The sequence below is a fragment of the Polyergus mexicanus genome, unplaced genomic scaffold, assembly GCF_030449975.1.
Source record: "Polyergus mexicanus isolate NDT 795.1 unplaced genomic scaffold, iyPolMexi1.0 SCAF_10, whole genome shotgun sequence".
NCBI lineage: Eukaryota > Metazoa > Arthropoda > Insecta > Hymenoptera > Formicidae > Polyergus > Polyergus mexicanus.
Genome location: NW_027223330.1, coordinates 9,771,750 through 9,793,188, shown reverse-complemented (window position 1 = coordinate 9,793,188; position 21,439 = coordinate 9,771,750). Strand labels below are relative to the sequence as shown.

The 21,439-nt window shown below is 39.7% G+C and overlaps 1 protein-coding gene across 8 annotated transcripts in view; it reads right to left on the bottom strand.

Moving 5' to 3' along the window:
• The window catches only part of LOC138937028 (serine/threonine-protein phosphatase 2B catalytic subunit 2), a 111,491-nt gene that overhangs the window by 35,606 nt on the left and 54,446 nt on the right, over positions 1–21,439 (bottom strand). For all 8 annotated transcript variants that reach the window (XM_070302883.1, XM_070302890.1, XM_070302884.1 and 5 more), the window contains exons 3-5: positions 12,392–12,516; positions 5,929–6,040; positions 283–428 (exon numbers count right to left, since the gene is read on the bottom strand). In XM_070302883.1, the coding sequence (XP_070158984.1) occupies positions 283–428; positions 5,929–6,040; positions 12,392–12,516 (383 nt within the window). The remainder of the gene's footprint in view (positions 1–282; positions 429–5,928; positions 6,041–12,391; positions 12,517–21,439) is intronic.

Sequence of the window (21,439 nt, the reverse complement as noted above, 5' to 3'; positions counted from 1 at the left end):
TCGTAGATAATTAATTATCTAAAATATTGTAATATTATAACGAGGATTTTTTTCACGGACATCCCCTCCATTTATGTATATCCGAAACTTAAAAACGTTCGTTATTTTTACATCAAATCGTAATTTTGTACGACATTAAATTTCGCGTTCGTATTTTAACGGATTTGCATATGAAATATTATAAATATTATAATGCGCGATATTATATATTCAAAAAATTTTCAAAGAAATTATCATCTCAACGATCAAAATGAGATCATGCGAAGAATTTATTGTACTTACTTTGCGGATATCTTCTAAATTGTGAATTTCCGGCGACAGGCCGCCGTGTACGCAGAGGAACTGTTGATTCATAAGGGCGGCGAGCGGCAAACAGTCGAAGGCATCCATGCACGCGTCGTACACCCTCTCGGAGTATTTTATTTTACCTGAAAGAGCAAAGAGGAGATCCAGATTAAAACGATAGAAATATCTTTCCGCATAAGGGACGAAGGAATCCACGATTCTATCAACGTTACGACGTTTATGATGGCTTCGCGATATGTGTCAGGTCGCTTCCGGTTAATTTTTCACGGGATGAAACAGGCAGGTCGAGACGAATGTATTTACCGTGCGCGGAGATAAAGGAAATAATCGGCAAAGGAAATAAAGGGAACAAGGAGCGCGAGGCCAGTCACGAGGGAGTCATGAGAAAGGATACCGACAAGCGAGTTGGAATACGCATGGTCGGCTACGGCTACCATTTCGCCAACGACCCGTAAAAAGGATGGCAAACGCGGGAGCTATTTCACGTCTCTCCCCTGCGCGTCCTCGCAGAATAATGGTTATTCTGCGACGACCAAGGATCCGCCGTCCACGCCTGTTCTGTGTCACGCCAATCTCGCGACCTAAGCACCACCTCGTCTATCGCCGTGTACAAGTGCGACCGACATAGAGAGCTCGCCTGCTTTCGCACGCCAACCCCAGCGTATAACTTTATGCGGGGTTGCACGGCCATCGTTATCTCATTTCTCAAGTAAAACGTACCAATCCGCGCGCGTTTACTCTTTTTTTTTTCCCCCCCGATATTCCAACGTTTGATCGGTTTTGTAACTGACTTGTACAATACGTTCTTTCATAAAAGTTAGAGAATCGGAAATTTTAAATTTCATAGGGATGGAGGTGAACGGGTCTGATTTTTTTTCCTTTCCTTTCTCTCTTACAGCTATCGTTCTCGGACGCGTCCCAAGATATGTGACCTCGGAATTTCTCACGCAAGACACCCTATATATTTGCTACGTCGACGGAGGTTCGTCGAATCGGTGTTCGAGGTGACGCGCGAGAAGGATTTCCTGCCAATAAAATGGAGTAGCCTCGACAGGATAAAGATTTGTTGGCGCTAAAGCTAAACGGATCGCTACTCGAGGTCTCACAAATGAACGACTCTACTGGACGTGGGAGCCTCTTTGGAATTGCAGATTGAAGTTTTGCGAAACGGATGTCCGTAATATCGTACCAACGAAGCGCTCCCACATCTACGAGATTATTAAACGAAAAAGAAAGATGCTCTCGAAGATGTTTAGAAAACTCGGTCGTCAAATATGCATAAGATGACTCTTTATAATGTGACAAAACAATTATTAATAATTAAGTAAAGTGAATTTGTTAGTTATAAATAATATAAAATTGTGCGCGAAATCGGGGGGTCGAAACCTCAGAAATCTTTATAAAAAGAAGATTAAAAGTCCCTCCCCTAAAGAGAAATTCAAAAAAATAAATTTATTACGACAAAAAAGAGCTCCCTCGTTAATCAACAATGCAACGGATGCAATTGATGCTCGCGTAGAGACAGCATTTTGCTTTATTTCCGCCGCTGCAAAATGTGCGCGTCGGTATTTATCGCGATGAAAATGGTTTCGGCGAGATATCGTCGACGATTTAATTGCGGCGTCCGTTCGTGTCTCCCTGCGCGCGTACGTGGACAAACAATCCTTTTTGGCGACCAAGTCCATTTCGAAACGACATCGTGCTATTTTGGCACGTGGCCAGCGCGTCCCGGCTTCTTGCTCGAAACGCGCCCAAGCGACGAGATCGCCCGGGATAACGCATTTCTCGAGCCCGGTCTCTAAAGAAAGCGCGAACGCTGGTCTCCAGCAGCGTAACATATCGCGGAACAAAGCCAAGAAAAGTACCAGGCAATCGCGTTCCAAATCAAAAAGAGATAAAAATATATATAATATAAAGAATTTCTACAAATTTATCGTTACATACGTTTGACAGCAGAATAGAATTTTTTAATATCATCTCTTCTGTCCCACACACAACAGATTGTATATATAATTCATAACATATTTTACATTATCTATATATATGTATATTATATTATATGTTGATATATATTAATATATATTATACATATTATATTTATATTATACAATATATTATTAATGAAAGATATTTAATAAAAGATAACAAGTGGAGCGGGAGAAAGCGCTTAAAGTGGGCAACTCTGTCTATTTGAAATTTGTAAAATTTTCATACGGGATCCAATTTAAATCACCGTATATTATAATATGTGATACGATGGTAAAAATGATATATTTGTGGTATACGAAATATATGACCGCAAGGAGCAACCGTACATTTATCTTGATAAAACGGGTATCGGACTTCTCTCTATATGTCACGGTTAAGCGCGTTACATTTTTCTCGCGTCATTGTTGCCCGAATTGGCGGAAAAATATTTCGCGCGATGTCGCAAAAACGCAGGGAAAAATGCGGTCGGATGCGATATTCTGTGCGCGATATATTATCGCGAACCACTGCATTTCCGCGATATTATGCTTGCGTTAAATAAACGCGATGTAGAATGTGGCATTTACGTTGTTCAATTTTTTTTTTTTTTTCCGGCGTTACAAACCGCACACAAACGGTAACGCGCGCAATTGTTGTGAATTAAAGCAAAAGAAAAAAAAACGCGCAGAGGGTTTAGTCGAGCCTCGGAACTAAATTTCCGATGCCTTCGTTAAAAAGAGGCTTAAAAAAAAAAAAAGAACGAGAACGAAAGAAATCTTACCGATGCTTGCTTGCTCCTGGGCGAGCGTGCTATCGCGACTTCGTATCGCTAGGAAAAGCTCGAGCCGCTGGAGATAATCGCAATTTTCTCGATCGGCTGGCACGTGAATGCCAGCGTAATAGCGGCAGGTAACCAGGCCGCGTAAATGGGCGGTTGTAAAAAAAAAAAAAGAGAGAGAGAGAGAGAAAGAAAAAAAGAGAATATATGCGAGCGCACGCCCCCGCTGCGACTGCTCCCGAACGCGGTCGCCAATAAATGCACGACGAAATCTCCGCGTTAAAACGATGATTAAAGCATAATGTATGTGCGCGCGCGCGATCGTGCTCGTTGGAATTTTCGCGGTTATTGCGATTATTAAACTCGAGCGGGGGATCGGGGGTCACAATGCGTGAGCGAGCGAGTTTTCGTCGAGACGACTTACGCGCATTTCCCTTAATATCGCAGATGGAAATGGTATTACACGGCCGTTTTGCATTTAAGAGAAAATTAGAACCTCTGTTCTCCAAAGGACGGAGCCGACCCGGAGTCGTCCTTTCCTCGCAAATTGCGTAAAAATTACGGCGCGAGTAACTTTCGTTCCCCTCGTTTCGTCAGCGCTCGCGAGTTTTCACTTTTAATAATACAACTATGAGCGTGGAATGTAAGGGCGATGCGAGGAATAGGAGCAAAGTGTAATGACAGAACATATAAAGCGCTTAATAATACATAAAATACATTTAAAATCTGTTCAAGAGCGTTAAGCAAGATTTATGTCTGATGATCGTAATCAAACTACGATTAATGCATTGGAGGAATTTACTCGGGAAAAAATACCTGCAACGTAAATATAAAAGAAAAAAAAAATATATATATATATATATATACACAAATTTTGTTCTAAAAATTCAAGAGACCTTGAGCTAATTTCTGAGACATAAATTATTGTTTTATAATTAAATATGATCGACACTCAGTGACACGCGAATACCCGAAAAGAATTCAAATCCTGTCGACGTCATCATCGTCATCATCGCCGACGTGTCGCTGGAATGCAACAGCTCCGAGTGCTCGCGCAGCAGAAACCGGCGTCTCGCGGAAAAGTCTATCGATCGCGGAAAATTGTCCGATACTAGGTCAGCCTGCGAGTATTTGTGAGATGCCTCTCTCCTCCTCTCCTCCCCTCCCCTCCCACCGTCCGTCCCTTCCCCTCCGCGCGGCTTTTACGACTGACGGCAACGCATTGCGCGCGAGCGACGAGAGCGTAATGCGTGCACAATACGATCTTTCTCGCGGAGATGATGCGGGCGCCGGGGATCCCCGGCTCCGGTGTCTCCGCTGCGACTCTGTGCGAACGGGAATTAAGATTAAAGTTTCGCGAGAGATGCCGGAGAGATGCACGCGCCGAGGAATCATGACGTTGAAACAGCGACGTTTCTCCGCTTAAACGCGACTGTTCGTTCGTTCTTTTCACCTATGCGATATCGTTTGCTTAACGCGCGATGCATATTACGCGCGAGCGGAGGATAGCAGGAGTGTCGAACAGCTATATATATGATATTAGATAACCCGCGACTTTGGACCTTGGCGTCCTCGCGGATATTAATAAATTATACAGCGTGGTAAGCTTGTAATATGGATCCGCTCGATTAACGTAATCTCAAAGTCCAGCTGTGAACGAGATTCGACTATTAAGCGAGAGTACGTCGGATATACAAGCAGCCGAAGGACCTATTGTGAGAAAACGCACGGGTTAGGTATGAAGCTGATATTACAGCTTCGTGTATCATTATATAGCAGAAACATGTAACATATATCCTTTACGAGTTCTAAACAACATGTACGCGACATGATTTTTCACTTTTCTTATCCATTCGTTTCAACATAACGGTCCTTGTGCAGTGTGAAAATACAGATAACGTAAATGTAGTATCGTTAACATGATTATATATTGCCCCGTATAATTATAGAGTTATTAATATTGTTCAGAGTTAAAATCGTCAAGCAATAATACGGGACAAAATGACACTTGACAAGAAAAGATGTAGCAACGTGAAAAAGTCTGACGCAATATAAATTATCTTTATTACATTTCTATTAATCCGATCACTATATAATTCATGTTATGTTTAAACAATATTTCATGAAATACATTTGTATTCTTTTTACCTTAATTTATATGATATATATGTATATATATATATATATATGCATGTAGCTTCACAGATTTCAATAATTGAGAATCGTTCGTTTAACTATGTTAATAAGAGTAATATATTTTTCTGTAAGAGATAAATTTATAAATAATACAATTCATGTTTCTCTCGTCATTCGTATATGTTAATCTTTGAACTACAATACAAAGGATTTCATAATTTTCACCCAGCTTTTTGGCTCTTTCGCAAAAGCTGTACTTTGTTATGTAGACCCGCTGTAATTATGGCATCCGCGCGTATGTTGGGCCGCGAAACGCTTGCGATGTAAATGAGACGCATAAATTTCATGACGGCGCGGAGCTCGCTAATCCACCTTACCAGGCAACATCGCCGTAACCAACGAGGCGGATGACTTAATCCGAGTTGCGAATTATTAAACAGGAAATAATTTCTTATTACGATGTGAAACAAAAAGCCCGGCTAAAGGGCTCGTTTGCGGCGCAGAGGGAGTGAAAAATTTAAATACGCGAAATATGAACATTTCCACCTTGACATTAGAGAGAAATTTAATTTCCTATTCTTAAAATTCTCAAGCAATAAGGAGAAAAAATAGTTTATCATTTTCATAAATATAACTGGGACTCATTTATACGATACATATAATTTTTTTTTTTTTTTTTTCAATTATGTATTTAGAACGAGAATTTGTACACTACTCGTGCAAAGGGGAGGATTACTTACATTCCTGTTTAAATGTGAAGTATTCCGTGAGATGACGGCACTCGTGGTTACCTCTGAGGAGGAAGAGTGTGGTGGGATGGCACAGTTTCAGCGCCCACAGGTACAACACGCACTGAAACAAAAATATGGAGAGAGATGTATGCGTTAATCAAATAACTCACCGTATATTCATAACATTTCGTAAACTTCAAATATGTATAAACTGATCTATAATCGATATAATATGCCTCAAAAACTAACTTTTAAGTAGCATTTTAAGCGTACTTTCATTCCCCCCAATATTAGAGTTTGCTTTTATAATCGCCAGGAAATTGAGTTGTTAATAAAATTTATTAATACGCATTATACATATTATTAGGGAGAACTTTCAACAAGTAATTAGTAAGTTTATCGTACGCACACAATGTCGGCTTAAACGTTAAATACTTTAGAAAGTGGGAAGACGAGAAAGAGAATAAATCGTGTCACGAAGACAAAAACATTCCAACTGACTTGTGATTGTGTCGCATCTCGACGCAATATCGAGATCCTGTAATTAAATCGAAACAAAATCAACTCGTCTCCGTCGGAGCTTCGGCTCCGATCGTACGAAGATCCTTCCTCGGTTCGATCGACATTCCCCGGATTTAATTGCAGAACTTGCATCGAGACGCGAATTCGACGCGCGCCCAGCAGATTGCATCGCGTTCGAGCTTCTCTCGCGAGATTGTCTCTGTAATTTAACGCGCTATTAATCAGCGCATCGGCCAGAGAGAGTAGAATGGAAATGCAGCTTTGCTCAGTAACATCGGTACCATTAATAATAATTTGCAGTAAAACGCGCGCGCGCGCGTTAAAGATGAGCATTTTGGCAACGAGGATCTTACTCCGTCGTCGCTTTTATCGTCTCGCAGAAACACATCGAGTGGCGAAAGCCACGAGTTGCACTTGGCTTGTGTTCTGCGTACGCGATGAGAACGTATTGCGTAGTTGTGAACGAGATTTATACGCGTTACCCGGGGCGAAATTATTTGGCGAACGCGACGATAATAACTGTACCCGTCGCAAAATTTTAGAGAAAAATAATAGAATAAACAAATAATAAAAAAAAAAAAAACTTTAAAAATTATAGAAAAATATACATCTTCGCGTTATTTGCGCGTCGATCCTGAACGAGATATAAATGTTTGGGAGAATTTAAACGCTTTCGCTGTAACGATCATCGGCAATCGCCTGTTATCAGCGCAGTTAGAGGCGCGTTTTGCGCGAATGCATCGTTAATTAATATTATTCTTTGTAACACACGAATCATTGACCCGCATTAAATTGCCAAGGGCCGTTGCTAATGAACGGACCGGGGAATTTCGTGCGAATTTCGCGCGCTAATTAGCTCGCTCGCGAATGTGGCGGCTGTAATGACAACTCCATTAGATGTACGGTTTCAAGGGGTGAAGAGAGCTGGGCGGGCCGCGATCTCATCGGTGGCCTTTTAGGTGGCCAACATTTGTCCCGCACTCGTTGGCCGAGTCTATTTAATAATCACGGATGACGCGGCAGTTTTAAATAGACTTAATTACGGACAATGCGAATTAACGCTTGTGCAGATGTCGCGCATTCGTTTTTTTTCACAACAGTTTTTTTTTTTTTCCCCCTCATCATGGAAAACGGTACGATGCCGACACGAATGATTTATTCCTAAAAATTTCCATCAAAGTCCATTTTCTCTTATTTGCGTCAAATTTGTTTATCAATTTTCATTCTATTTCTCTTTATCGAAATTTTGATCACTACTTTTGCGATTGATCTGCCACTCTTTTCACAGTATTTCAAACTTCATGTCAGATGGCCCTCGGTAACTATATGTTGAATTTAAGAACTACTAAAGTAATGCTCTCAAATTGTCTGTGGAATAAACTTATTATTCGTTAACAGTTTTAAAGTTTAGTTTTCAAAAAGCATCGAATTTGTAATTTCAGATCCCTTATAGCGGAAAATTTGCTGGCATTTTGACATTTTATTCTTAATATAGGAAAAATAAAGAAATTTAAAAATACGCGTAACATTATACTTGACAAAATACGAAATAAAATAATCTTATATATTCTTATTAAAATACAAATTCTTTCTAGATGTTTTTTTTTTTGGGGGGGGGCAGGGGCTGGAGTTAATTCCTGCTTTCTTAAAAAATTGCAAAATATTTCAATATTTTACTCTTACGTAAGATGGATCAGATGTGATCGCGATTAAAATCACTGGACCAGAACGTTTAACCTTTGTGCATCAAATCAATACCGTAGAATTAGCGATATCGCACCGCGGCTCGGACATAGAGGTAAAGAAATGTCACACGTTCAAATATATAGGATATTTTTCTTGCTCCCCCTATGTTCGCTGTCTTTCTCGTTTCGGAAGATCAGCGGCGATGCTATCACGTGACGATTGGATATTGATATACGGTTTTTTCGATTTTGCATGACGCCGCATTGCGGGATAAATCCTTGTACCTATCCGGCCGTAGAAGCTACGGCGGCAATTTTTTTCTTACACTTTCGAGGTCAATTATTTTCTTTCCACTGACCCGATCGACTGTCTACCGTCGCTCCCTCTCGCCAGAGCCCTTCCACACCACCGTCCCTTTGCGAAGTCAACGGAGCGGTTGCTCGCTCGCTCTCTCTCTCTCTCTCTCTCTCTCTCTCTCTCTCTCTCTCTCTCTCTCTTTCTCTCGCCTTGCTCCATCGCTATAATTACACGCGAGGACCTTCATTGGCATTGTAACGAAATAATGCATTCGGCCGTCGTCGTGCCGTCCTTCAGATTCCGTCGTCCTTAAGACCACCGATCGGACATCGTTTCCTCTTTCCATGGTGAACGCGTGATTGGTGCACGTGATCCATCAATTGCATTTGTGTATATATACAAAACTTAATAATTTTTTAAATTAAAATACAGCGCTCATATTCTTGTAAATTGATATTATCTTTATATCAAAGTAGAGTTTTTCTGTATTTATACACTATATATACTCCAAGGGTTATTTCCACTATTAAAAGTAATCTTGGAATTCTTTAATTGAAATATCATCCAAGAGAGATGTCGGTTAAAACTTTTTTTCCATTCATAAACGTTTGTATGTATTTAGAAACAGCAGCATCCGTCATTATTCCTTTGTAAACATTTTTCATAATTTCTTAGCTATATTTCCAAGAATTTTAATAATAATTTTAATATTTTCTATTTTCCCTCTCTCTCTCTCTCTCTTTCAGTATATTACTCGACATTCTTAACACAACAAAGACATATCCCATTAAATAAAAAAATTACTACGTGCATATTATTTACATACGATTAAAATGAAAATTTTTTTATAAAATGTAATGGAAAAATGTAATAAAAAGTAAAAAAAAAAAAGAACATATTCATGAATTTAATAGACAGACCTCTAATAGTCTTAAATTTTATTTACTTGGATACTGTGGACTGTGAAAATAGGTTTCTTACAAGTGCGAGAAATAACTTGAGGGAATTTGAAGAAAATTTCCTCTCTGCCAACGAGGATGTGATTTTCGAGAGCATGCGGAGAGAATAAGGTTCTCAAACGAACGATCATGGCGGACGGAACCTGTTCTCGTCAGCGCTTGCCTCTTCTCTCTTTAAGCCCTCGGATCCTCCCTTTATATCCCCTTTCCTCGGATGATCAGGAGCGAGAGTTTCGCATCGAACGTGTCGCCGTTAGAGAAAAGGCTTCGGATCTGCGGAGGAGCCATCCAAGCATATCGCGTATAAAGAAAGTATCGATCTCACGGAGATTCGATGTGCTCGCTACCGTACATATACGTATACGTATACATGTAGGTAAGATTTACACGCACATAGGTATATCACTGCGGTATTTCAATCGCGCGGCTACGCCTCTTCGAGGATCTACCTTCTTAAAACGCGGGACAAACTTCTTTCTTCGCATGAGCCACCGAACGGAGCGGAGCATCCTTGAAGGATTGAGGAGCATCTTCTCGCGACAGAAACCCCTTTCATACGAGGTTGCACGCGCGACACCGACCGATTTATAATGCCATTTACAATCGGGGATCCCGGAAGAGGGGTGGTCCATTTTCTTCGCAAGAGAGATCCGAGCATTGTTCCGTAAAATAAGAAAAGCGCGCATTCCGCTTCGCTCCGTCTCGAGTCTCCCGTGAATAGATCGTCTGCGCGCATCAAGAATCGTAAATACGATTGAACCCGCATCTGTTCGCGCACTCTAGCAAAATTATCCTCCTGGCGAGGAAGGGGATACGAACTGTTCGCTCGTCTTGAGAAATTTCCCCGAATCGAGAAAATGGAAATTATACAGTTCAAGGAGCAGACAATCTGTCAAAAATGAAAAATTTCGCTTCAACGATATCGGGGATGAACTTAATGAAGAAGAATGTAATATATATATATATATATATATTTGTTATATATACGTAGTTAATATTTATAAAAATAACGCAGATGTAAAGAAACGTTTATTCCATGTGAGAGACCATTTCTGATCGATTTTAAAGAGAATGCTAAAAGATGATATCAAATTCGGTCCATCATTCATCCGTTTCTTGATTAGAAACAGCTATTCACATATGGTTTTAAGCTGTCGGCATTCGCGTGCGTTATAAATCTGACGGTACTCACTCATACGTGTTTCGTAACAAATGGCATACTGCATCGTGCATTATTCAGAATTCACGAAGACGCATCTCGATCTGAATAACGGCAACCGTGGAATACATGAAGAAATTTTCTTTAAAGGAGCCATCCCCATCTCTCTTCTGCCGAGCTCTCTTGTATCTCGCGGAAAATATATTTAAACCTTGATACGCGCAGCTCGCCACGTGTAATACCACGTACAATATTGGATTGTCCCCCATTCCTTTTCGAGTAAATTTTTGCACTCGACAAAGATCGCTGCGTAAAATCCAATGGCTTTCGTTACACAAGTTGGAAATAATATTTTATATCACCGATGGTTGTTTTCAAAAATATGAAACGAGAAGGAAAGTTTCAAATAACGAAAAATTATTTTTGCGAATCGTTCTTCTCGTTTCAAATTAATTGGAGCAAATTGAAAAATCCATGGAAAATTTATATCTTCGAGAGGACGAACGGATAAATTATAGAAAATATAAAATCTTCATAATATTCGAGAACTTTCAACCGTCAGCATCGAAATTGCAGTACCATCGACTTCTCTCGAGAAATATAGATCCGAGAATGCATCCTTCGCGAGATATATCTGGTACGCGTTGTCGCTACGAAATTTTCATTTTGTATATCGCGCCGGTTTACGACGATCTTGTGGTAAGAAACTTTGTAGCTTTCTCCCCTACCTTTCGGTTACGGAATTTGTTGCAAAAGAAAATTGTTCGTTACTTTACGGCGTCAAAATTTCACGAGATTGCGAAAAGAGCATCACTCGAGAGATGCCATTCGCTGCTTGGATGCAGGTCCCCCCCCCCCCCCCCTCGTGCATTCTCTTGTTCCAATGGCGCAACGGAGGGAATATTGCGTTACACCCGACATAAAACGTACACCTGTTCGTGACGAAATTTTATCACGCTAAATAGACCGTTCGCGTCGGATCGAAGTTGATTATTCGCGCATGTTCCGAAAATTGCATTGAGGAAAGAGCACAATACTCCGCGTAGCGAATGCACTCTGCACGTTGCAGAGTTTCTTTCTTCCTTGACTATTGCGTTCCGTATACGAAATAGATATTCTTTGCTCGAGAAAATCTAAAGACGTATTGGACCCGTCGCAATGGATATCGGATTGCTACATTTAGCAAAACAAAAAAACCCTCAACAAAGAAACAAGTTTTATAAACGAGATTCGAAATAGAGCAAACAAAACAAAGAAGCAAAATAGTAATTTGAACGATATCGCTTGTTGATTCTTTTTTAAAATGCATCTCTGAAATGATGTTACTTCGATCACACATATAGAATGTCGATAAAATGTATTTATAATTAATTGCTCGCCTCTAAAAGTCTGAGATTTTCCAAAAAGCTTGTAGATCATTGAATTGCAATTTTCATCATCTACCCTGAAATATTACGACATTCGCGATAGTTATTATCGCGATATCGAGACAAGCTTCTAACAATATTAATACTTTTTGCATTTTCGCTGCTCGAGTTGAACAAACAGGCGCGCGAATCTCAACAATATTTAATAAGTAATTAATCGAGACGCGCGTTAATTGCAGAGTCACATAATTAAATAGTATAATACCCGAGGTAAAGCTTTTTTCTTCCTTCTCAGAAATCGGAATAAAAATGAAGTTTTTATTGATATTTGTATATTGATATCCAGCTGTGCCGATATATTGTATAAACCGCGATTAACTCTTAATTATTATCGTGTCATGCAACATTTTCGCCAGGCGATTTAATAATTAAGAGCGTCGTAAGTAATTTTTGACGATATGCCTTTTCTCTCTCGTACTCACCTCAATACTGAAATAACCCCTGTCAACGTAATCACCCAGGAAGAGATATTTGGTCGAGGAAGGTGGACCGCCCACCTCGAATAATTTCATCAGGTCGTAGAACTGTCCGTGAATATCACCGCATACTGAAATCAAAGATATATGACGAAATTAGACGGATGGAAGAGAGAGAGAGAGAGAGAAAGAGAGAAAGAGAAACTAGAAAAGGATTAATTTGCAAAAAAGTTTTTTTTTCTTTTTCCATCGCAAATTGTGTAACACGTCAATATTCCTCCGAAACATTTAATTACGCGAGACAAAAGCACTATTAAAAAAAAAAAAGCGAAATTACTCGGTACGTGATTAATATAGCGCGATTAAAGCGCATTTTGCGTCGAATATATAGACATTAGCGACCCTTGAGAGTCGGTAAACTTGTTTGCGAACGTTTCAAAGTGAAATTACGCTCCCGTGTCTCGTAGAGGATACGGGACGAAGCGGGTAACGTTGGGAAACTTCAAGCTCTCGAAACCGAGAACTATTAGGGACCAGACCCCAGAAGTGACGTCCCAGTTACTTTGCCGCTTCGCCATTCGTTTCCAATATTGTCTCGCATTGTGTTTGTGTCCGCCTTTACAAAATTATACATGTACAATTGATGCTATAACGATAATTGATCGTCGTTGCACGTTTGTAAAATCAAAGAATCAGACATCAAAAATACTAAAGTCTATCCTCCTCTTAATTTCTTTCTTCCATTTCTTTTATTTTAACATTATTAATACGTCGCTGTTAATAAAAGTAGCAAAGCGGAGTATTTTCTTATAATATTTTCAAAACTTGAAACCCTAGCAATAATACGATGACGCCAAGACAAGAGGTGAAAGAACTTTGGAGACACGTGAAAAATGTATCGCGAGGTAAAAAAAAGAAATTATAACGCACGCTTGAGAGAAAACAGTAAATTGTTATACACGACGGTAAATGAAGATCCATAAACACATTACAACATGGAAACTTAGTTTCTCCTCCGTCCAATGGAAGATATAGACACGTGTGTGTGTGTATGCGTGTACGCGTGCATAACATCATATGGCTTATGACTATCAACTATTTTTATTATTCACCGCGTGCAATACGTTACGGCGATGTTTTCGCAACATTTCGCAATACCGTTCGTTACGGAGATGCGAACCAATCGCTTTCGAACTATGCAATTTCGTTCGTTGTGTAATAATGTAGTGAAAAAGCGATCTACGAAATCCAGCTTTACACTAAGCTCGCGCACAGAAAAATCGCGAAACCTCCTATCTGATCAATATTGAAAAAAAAATTCCTGAACCACGACGATCTCTCCATTACTCCAGGTTTATTGAAAAATTTTAGGTCTTCTCAAACGTGCATCAGACTATAGCGTGTCTATAGTGTGTCTCTCGTGTGATGAACTTTATTTTTCTATTGATTTTACAAAATTTTTAACACGGAGACGAAACGTTCGTTTTCGAGAGAAAGGGAGCTTCAGCGTTTACATAAAATATTATCGTGGAACAAAGGTGGACGAATAGCATCGATGGAGCTTTTTCTTCAACACGCGGTGATATATCTTGCGTTAATACGGGTCGATGCTGCCAGGGAACTGGGACATCGTTCGCGCACGTAAAGCAACGAGATATGAGGCAGCGAGCTGACGGCACATGGGAGATGGGAGATCTATAAAGATAATTGAATCGAGATTATATTAACGTATAACAAAACGGTGTAGGAGCGACGGTGAAAGGATGACTAAGGGAAATCGAGTCGGCGAACGGGGCGATATATCGGGCGCGGTAACATCCCGTGAATATCTCATAAATGATCGACGTTTCAAGACGAGTCTTGCGATTTTACGACGGTTAATTCTCATCGCTCAAATTCCGGCGAAAAGATTGCAAGGAGAATTAAAATCACGTCTCAAGAATCACGAAAGTCTACGAGCGTTAATTAAGCATCTGCATTTGCGTTAATTAGGCATCTCATAATATCGTTGATACTCGTATCGTATATATTACGCAAATTAACGACTCCTATGGAAAATGAGCTAATTTTCCGAGCTGCTCCATCTCGTGCTTTAAAGAGAGTGGCGAGAAACGCGTGGGAAGAGAGCTACTCGAGACATCGCAAAAGACTGGGAAGAAACTGGAACTTTATCCTGTAGTTTTCGCTCCTTTCTTCCCTCCTTCTCCGCGATACTTGTACCTCTCCCTCTGCCTTTCCTTTTTATTCCTGTTTCCTACGAAGAGCAAACAGGACGTGAGCGCAAACGTCGTAGTGGTATAAATAAATGATGCTTCGCAAACAAGAAGAGAAAATATTTTGTTCGAAAGAAACATTATCGATTTACTTTACACGCGTGCTTTTTGCACAAGCTACTAATTTTGTAAATACGATAAAAATATATCATTGTAGAAAAACTTGTGTAATTTTTCTACCCGAGGTTTTTTTTTTCCGGATTATATTTTCCATCTTCGAATGCGCTCCCGATCGAACCTCCTATCTCTCAATCCCTCTTAATTTGCCATTCTCATAAATCTAGCGTCGCATTTTTCGTCGTGAGTATAACACGAGAGTCTTGGGATTATAGCGAGAAGAGTAATTTCAGCAACAAATAACACTGGCGCATGCCGCAAACGAAGACTGAATATTTCAGACACATCCCGCGTGTATCGGCTTGCTTTGGCTTTTCCCCTTTCTCTCCCTCTCTCACTCTCTCTCTCTCTCTCTCTCTCTCTCTCTCGAGTCGCGTTAATTATTCGCCATATGGATACTGTAGGGTACGTCACGAGCGAAGCGAGAACGTAATTTCGGCTTGGCCAGCAGTGACCGAACAACGTTACATTGCACTAGTCTATTGGCTCGGTGGCTTTTGCCGGTGTCACGCGCCACGTGAGCCGAGTAAATTTTCACAGGAACCGGAGCTTATACAGCGTATACATATCCTATACAGCGCTACCGATGTACAATATATTCGTGCGATCGTGATCTAATTATTCAAATCACGCGCGTCATTGGAACGGATCGATGCGAGTGTATATTAGTTGCGTTAAAACGTACGTATGTACATCGTCGCGTTTACGGGATTAAATCGATAGAAAATACGTGGCCTTTCCATTACATGCGGTGACATTCCTCGCGTCGCTGCGAGATAGCTTCGAAGCAAGTTCCATACAAGTTCCAGCTTTGCGCGAATCCTTGTAATGGCAGTTAACAACAAGCTTCAAACTCCCCGAGACGATTTACGTGGGTGCGTGCCTACGGACTCGAATTCGCATTCTGGGAACCGAGGGTAATACACTTCAAGGACAAGACACGCGTGTTTCGTTAATAAGAGAAGAGATTTGCGGTCGACAAAGTGAATTAAACGGATATTCGTAGCGACAAGGATCACCGCTAAGTAAGCACGAATTAACATTGCCGAGAGGACATGCCAAAGTTGAGACACGTAAACGGAGCCAGGAGACACCGTCTTGATCGAATACCGGATTCACTACTCGCGTACGTATAGCGTTTCAATATTATTCCCGAAATTCATCTTCCTCTCGTCTGTGTTGAGGAATTTCTCCGATACGTAATAAAATCAAACGAGGAAAAGTGTTTTGGCGATACCGAGGAAATTTCGTGGCAATAGTCCTTTCATTCATCTCGAATTTCGCGTACGAATAGAGCTTCGCAAAATTGTGTCGCAAAATAGAAATTATCTCATCTTTTATGGATTGTTAAGAGACTGCCACAAGATTAATTCTTTTCACGAGAATAGAAAACAGCTCTGTTGAATTCTCTGAAATTTAAGAAGGAAAAAAAAAAAAATAAATAAATCTTGGATCGATTTTTTTAATTGCATTTCCACCCACCGTGATGATAAACGCGCCCGTTCATTATTTGAAACAAGTTTAACCAGACGAACTTTATCTCGCAATTGGTATATTTAATGATTAGGGTTCGCGTCCATACTCGCGTAAACTTCGAACAATAAGGTCGCCACATTGGTTGCATCATATTTTTATTTTAATCCGATTAAGCAGTTGCGACAATTTCTATCCGCTGCTTAATAATCGGTTTGCAGTTAACAGTCTGCCCATCGTGGCGTTAAAGCGGATTTCGTCATGCGGCTCTCGTCGATTATCGATAAACATTGCTGGGGCGTTTCCGTTTAAACAGCAGAAGGTCGTCATCGTGGATCGCCATATGCGCTTTTAAAAGCTCGTGACTCTGTCTCCACCCTCCTTCTCTCTCTCTCTCTCTCTCTCTCTCTCTCTCTCTCTCTCTCTCTCTCAATTTATTCCGCTCGTAAAATTTACGGCTCGTCGACAGTAACGAATCGGCGAAATATTTTTTCGGGTAAATGTATCGCGGTTCTTTTATCACGAATATTACACGACGGATGTCATTGTCTTACACAAACATATCATGTACATGTTATAGGTGTGTGTGTGTGTGTGTGTATGTGTGACTTTACAATGCGTTTGTCACATTTATTTGTCACATAGACTTTTTATCACTTCTTCCTCTAACGGATATACGATCTTTCTCATCCGTACGCGTGTTTTTACCTATTATATTTATGATATAGAACGCAATATAGGTCAAATAGATATAACGCAGATCGAATATAAGCCTCTTCGGCCCAAGTCTTTCCGAGTACGAGCCCTCGTTTCAGGGGCAATATCCATTACGGGGGGGAGGGAGGGGGAAGAAGTAGCAAACCGCATAGTATGTTCGTTGAACGAAATAACCGACTGCAAGGCTACGACAACGACGACGACGATGAAACGGTGCATAAAAATGCACTTACTTAACCGCATATAAATCGATGCGCTCGCTGTTTACGCCGCTACAAGATGATGCATAAACTCACCCTTTCCCCTTTCTCCCTCTCCCTTACCCCCTCTGTCCTTGCGATCGCTTCGTGCGACGATAGCGATAGTGTAATACCTCCGTGAAGGAAAAACACCGGTGTTTCTAACGTAAACGGGGGAGCGCGAGACGTTTTTCTCACGGATAATGCCCTTTTGATAAACGACGTCGTGAATACCGAAGGTATTCATAAAGGTATAGATGTAATACATCGTGTTAGATATAATCTGATATAATACATCGCGCGAGAAAATATTGTACGAGCTTTTCCAACGCGGTGTGCCGAATAATGCGAGTGCGGATCCTTACGAAGAGAATCGCGTTCGATTGCCGACAGCTGGAACCGTCTTTACGTGTCGCGATTCGCGACGACGTTTCTCAATGACGTTATTATTCCGCTGCGCGTTCGGGCTGCAGGATCTTACACACTCGTCGCGAGGGCGGCGTTTACGATCGCTTTATTAAGAGATTCGAAACACGTACGGATGTAACTCGGCATCGTAACCCGACGAGAATCGTTCGTTGCACGACGATGCAACGTTAACCCATATAACGGCGAAACGACCTCGCATGAAAGAGACTACATCTTCGTTAACTGAGCACCATCGATAATGACGGCCGCAAAACCATAAACAGTAAGGAGCGTAACGGAAAATGAGATACATCTCTCTCTAGTTATGTTACCTTCGTAAATTACTCCGATATAGGAGATAGTTCTCCTAAATGTAATTATGGAGAAAATAAAAGTCAAATAACGAAAGTAACTATTACATATTTTACTACGTTGAATAAATTATTAAAATCCTTTCTAACATTCCCTCCTTGCTATATTTAATATTAAAATATTGTTTATAAATAAAAAAAAATGTCTATTTTACGGAGGAAATTTGTTATACAATATATATATAGAGGATGCGTTTTTAAAAGTATCAGAAATATGTACAGATAGAAATGTGTCAAATTTATTATATATATGATATAAAAAAGATTTTTAATATAAATTTATTTTATAAAATTACTAATTTTTTTTTATAAAAACATATTGGCAAAATAAAACGACAAAGTTTAGAGAAAATATAGGAAAAATTAGATTAATTTTTTAATCTAAGAAAAAGAGGGAATACGCTTTTGTATCCTCTATCCTTCAGAATTCTAATAGACATCATCTTGCGATGTCCTTAATAAAGTATATGATTTGCTCATTATGCAGAGCATAAATGTGCGTTTCTCACATTGCTACGAACTATTATATTCTTACTTCTGTCCACGCGACACACGCAGCGAGATCGAAAAAAAAAAATAAATAAATAAAATAGATTTCCAGGTAGAGCGCGATCGAGGACCCGAAAACAATCGTGACTATTTACGGACGCGCAAGAGAGGAGAGACCGTCTCTCCTGGGGAATTCTCCATCGAGAGGATTGTGGAATGCGAGCTCGCTAGGCAGCTCGGAGCTATTTCGGCCGTGATTATTTCGCGATCATATAAATCTTTCCCCTGGCGATGAAACATCGGGGACACAGTCTGAGTTATTAATTTAAGTTACACGACAGGAGAACTAGTTTCTCGCCGTTGAAGAGCCGAAGATCTCGCATACAAACATCTTCTTGGCATACATATTTATTTATTTAGTCTGAGAATTTAAAGATAAATACTTTCTGGTGCTTATTCCTTTCATTATAGCGAAACGCAAAGCTCGTGTGAATAATATATGCTCGCACAATGCATGCGTTTATCAAACTCTACAAGTAGTTTCTCATTTTAAAACGTTTCGCGAAATATAATATTATATTATTTATCGATTAATTTCTATCGGATAATTAAAAGTTCAAATAATTTTCAAATTTTCTTTTCAAAAATAGTACGAGCTATCTGTCGATCGTACGCACGGAAAAAATATTTTTCTATTGCTAAGAAAAATGATGAAACTCAGTTTTCTTTACTTCTTTTAAGTAACAATTAATTTTAAGAAAGAATATTTTCTTAATAATAGTCTTAAAATAGGCTTAGACACAAATTTTAGAAAAACTCATTATATCATGTACTGTAAAGTAAATATTTTCTTTTGAAGAATATTATAAAATTTTATCGAAGAAAAGTCAGGTATATGGTTAATTTAACGTAAGAAAATTTATTAGATCAGAAAAGTTTAGCATATTTCTTTCAATTGTATATTTTAATATTCTTGATTGAAGTATTAAATTTATTAGGATTCAGAATACATTTTGAATAAATTTAATGCTAAAATTATGATACATTTGCGGATATATGAGCCTATGAAATACTCGAAATAAGTAATATTTACTTGTATATAGTATGTATTTATCTATGTGTATTACGTCAATTTAGATATCAAAGTCATACCTAAGCGTTTTCACAGTGCGCTGTTATGTCAGCCAAATTCCCCGAGCGACTCTTACAATTAGCTTAAGCAACTTGTAAGTACAGTAGCTTGGGCAATTTATGCTGCTCCAGCACTTCTATTTTCCACCCTTGAGAGTACCCTTAGGACAGTCTTCCGTATTTCTATCGCGTACGATAGGTAGGTAACTGCAGATTGTACACGTTCGAGAGGAAGATCGTCGTTATACGACCGTACGACATTATAAATTCAACACCCCGCGTCATCGTATTTTCGGGTGATTCTTAACGCTTAGCGAAACGAGACCGGGGAGATCTAAGCGAAATTTTACGACTGTTGCTACGAAAGGTGCCGAAATGTAGGCTGATGAATAAATCAGACTACTCAACGTTTAAAAATTAAATAACGCCGCATACATTCCTAAAAATTGTATCACGCAATATACATCCAGATGATTTTACTGCATGATTTTACTGCAAAAGTGTATATATATATATATATATATATATATATATAAAAAACCTGCGTAGATTTAAAGAAAATAATCTCATCCACGTCATCGATTCGAGCCTTCGAACGGGACTTCTCTATGATTTCTAAATTCGACATCGGTGACATCGCGTGTCGAGGGCTAAGCGCTCCATCAGAAAGAAATAAATGAATAATTTCAAGAGGTTTTTGCCGCTCGCGCCGAGGGCTGTTTTACAGCACACACCCCTGTCTTTGCCAAGGAAAACAACACGCCGAGTAGGATCGGAGAGAGGGAGGAGAAAGAGGCGAATCCGAGCGTGTTTTGTATACCGTGAAGATAAACTTCAGGTCGAATGAGAACCGCGGGCAATGCGTGCTGCAGCGTTCTCCCACAGGTTGCAGTTTTAGATATTTTTTCTTGCCTTCTGGCCAGGGGTGTACGATAACAATCTATACACGAGAGAAAGAGAGAGAGAAGAGCGGACTCGGAAATTAAAAACGATTGCATGATTGGTCTCGGATTTTCCCTGGCTATGTCTAGTGTGCTTTCTTATCCTCTTGTTAGAAATTTGTCCACGGCTGGAGAGATCTTTTAATGCACCACGCTCTACTTGCAGATATTTTTCAAATTTGAGATAAAAAAAAAAGAAAGAAAAAAAAGACTCCACGTTTCGTGACAGAATAATGACAAGAACCGAACGTCTCGAGAGGGGCCGCTGCTTTTGCGATGAAAATATTTCAAATGTCACTGATGAGAGAAAAAAAAAAAAAGATACACATTGTCTACTGTCACAGATTTGCATGAATATGCGAGTTAATAATTGAGCAAAACGCGAATTGAAAATTACTTGTTAACTCGTATACACTGGATACGTTGCAACGACTACAGCAAATAATAAAAATAAGTAAATACGCGTGGACTCGATGTTCCATATATGTAGTCATTTAATTAAAACATTAGCAAATTAGTATATCGGTCAGAAAACAAACTCTCGAAAAGTTCGAGCTTTACATAGCTTCTCTCGTGTCAAGTTTTTTTTTTTTTTTTTTTTTTTTTTCCCCTCACTTTGATACTCGCGATGGATGAAACGACGAGTGATCGCTAAAGCAAATTCGGGCATAACGAGCTACGAACAGCGGCGTTCGCCAGCAGGCTTTTTTGATCCCGAGTCGAAAAATTCGGAATTTTTCGACACTAGCGGTTGAATGCGAAAGAGCGTGTAGCTCTCGAAAACGAAATAAATTGATCAAAATAATAGGGGAATAAATTAGAACACGCGCGACAATATATTTCATCGCGGTAACGTATTTAAATTACCATTCGCGCACCCTATCTATATCTCTTC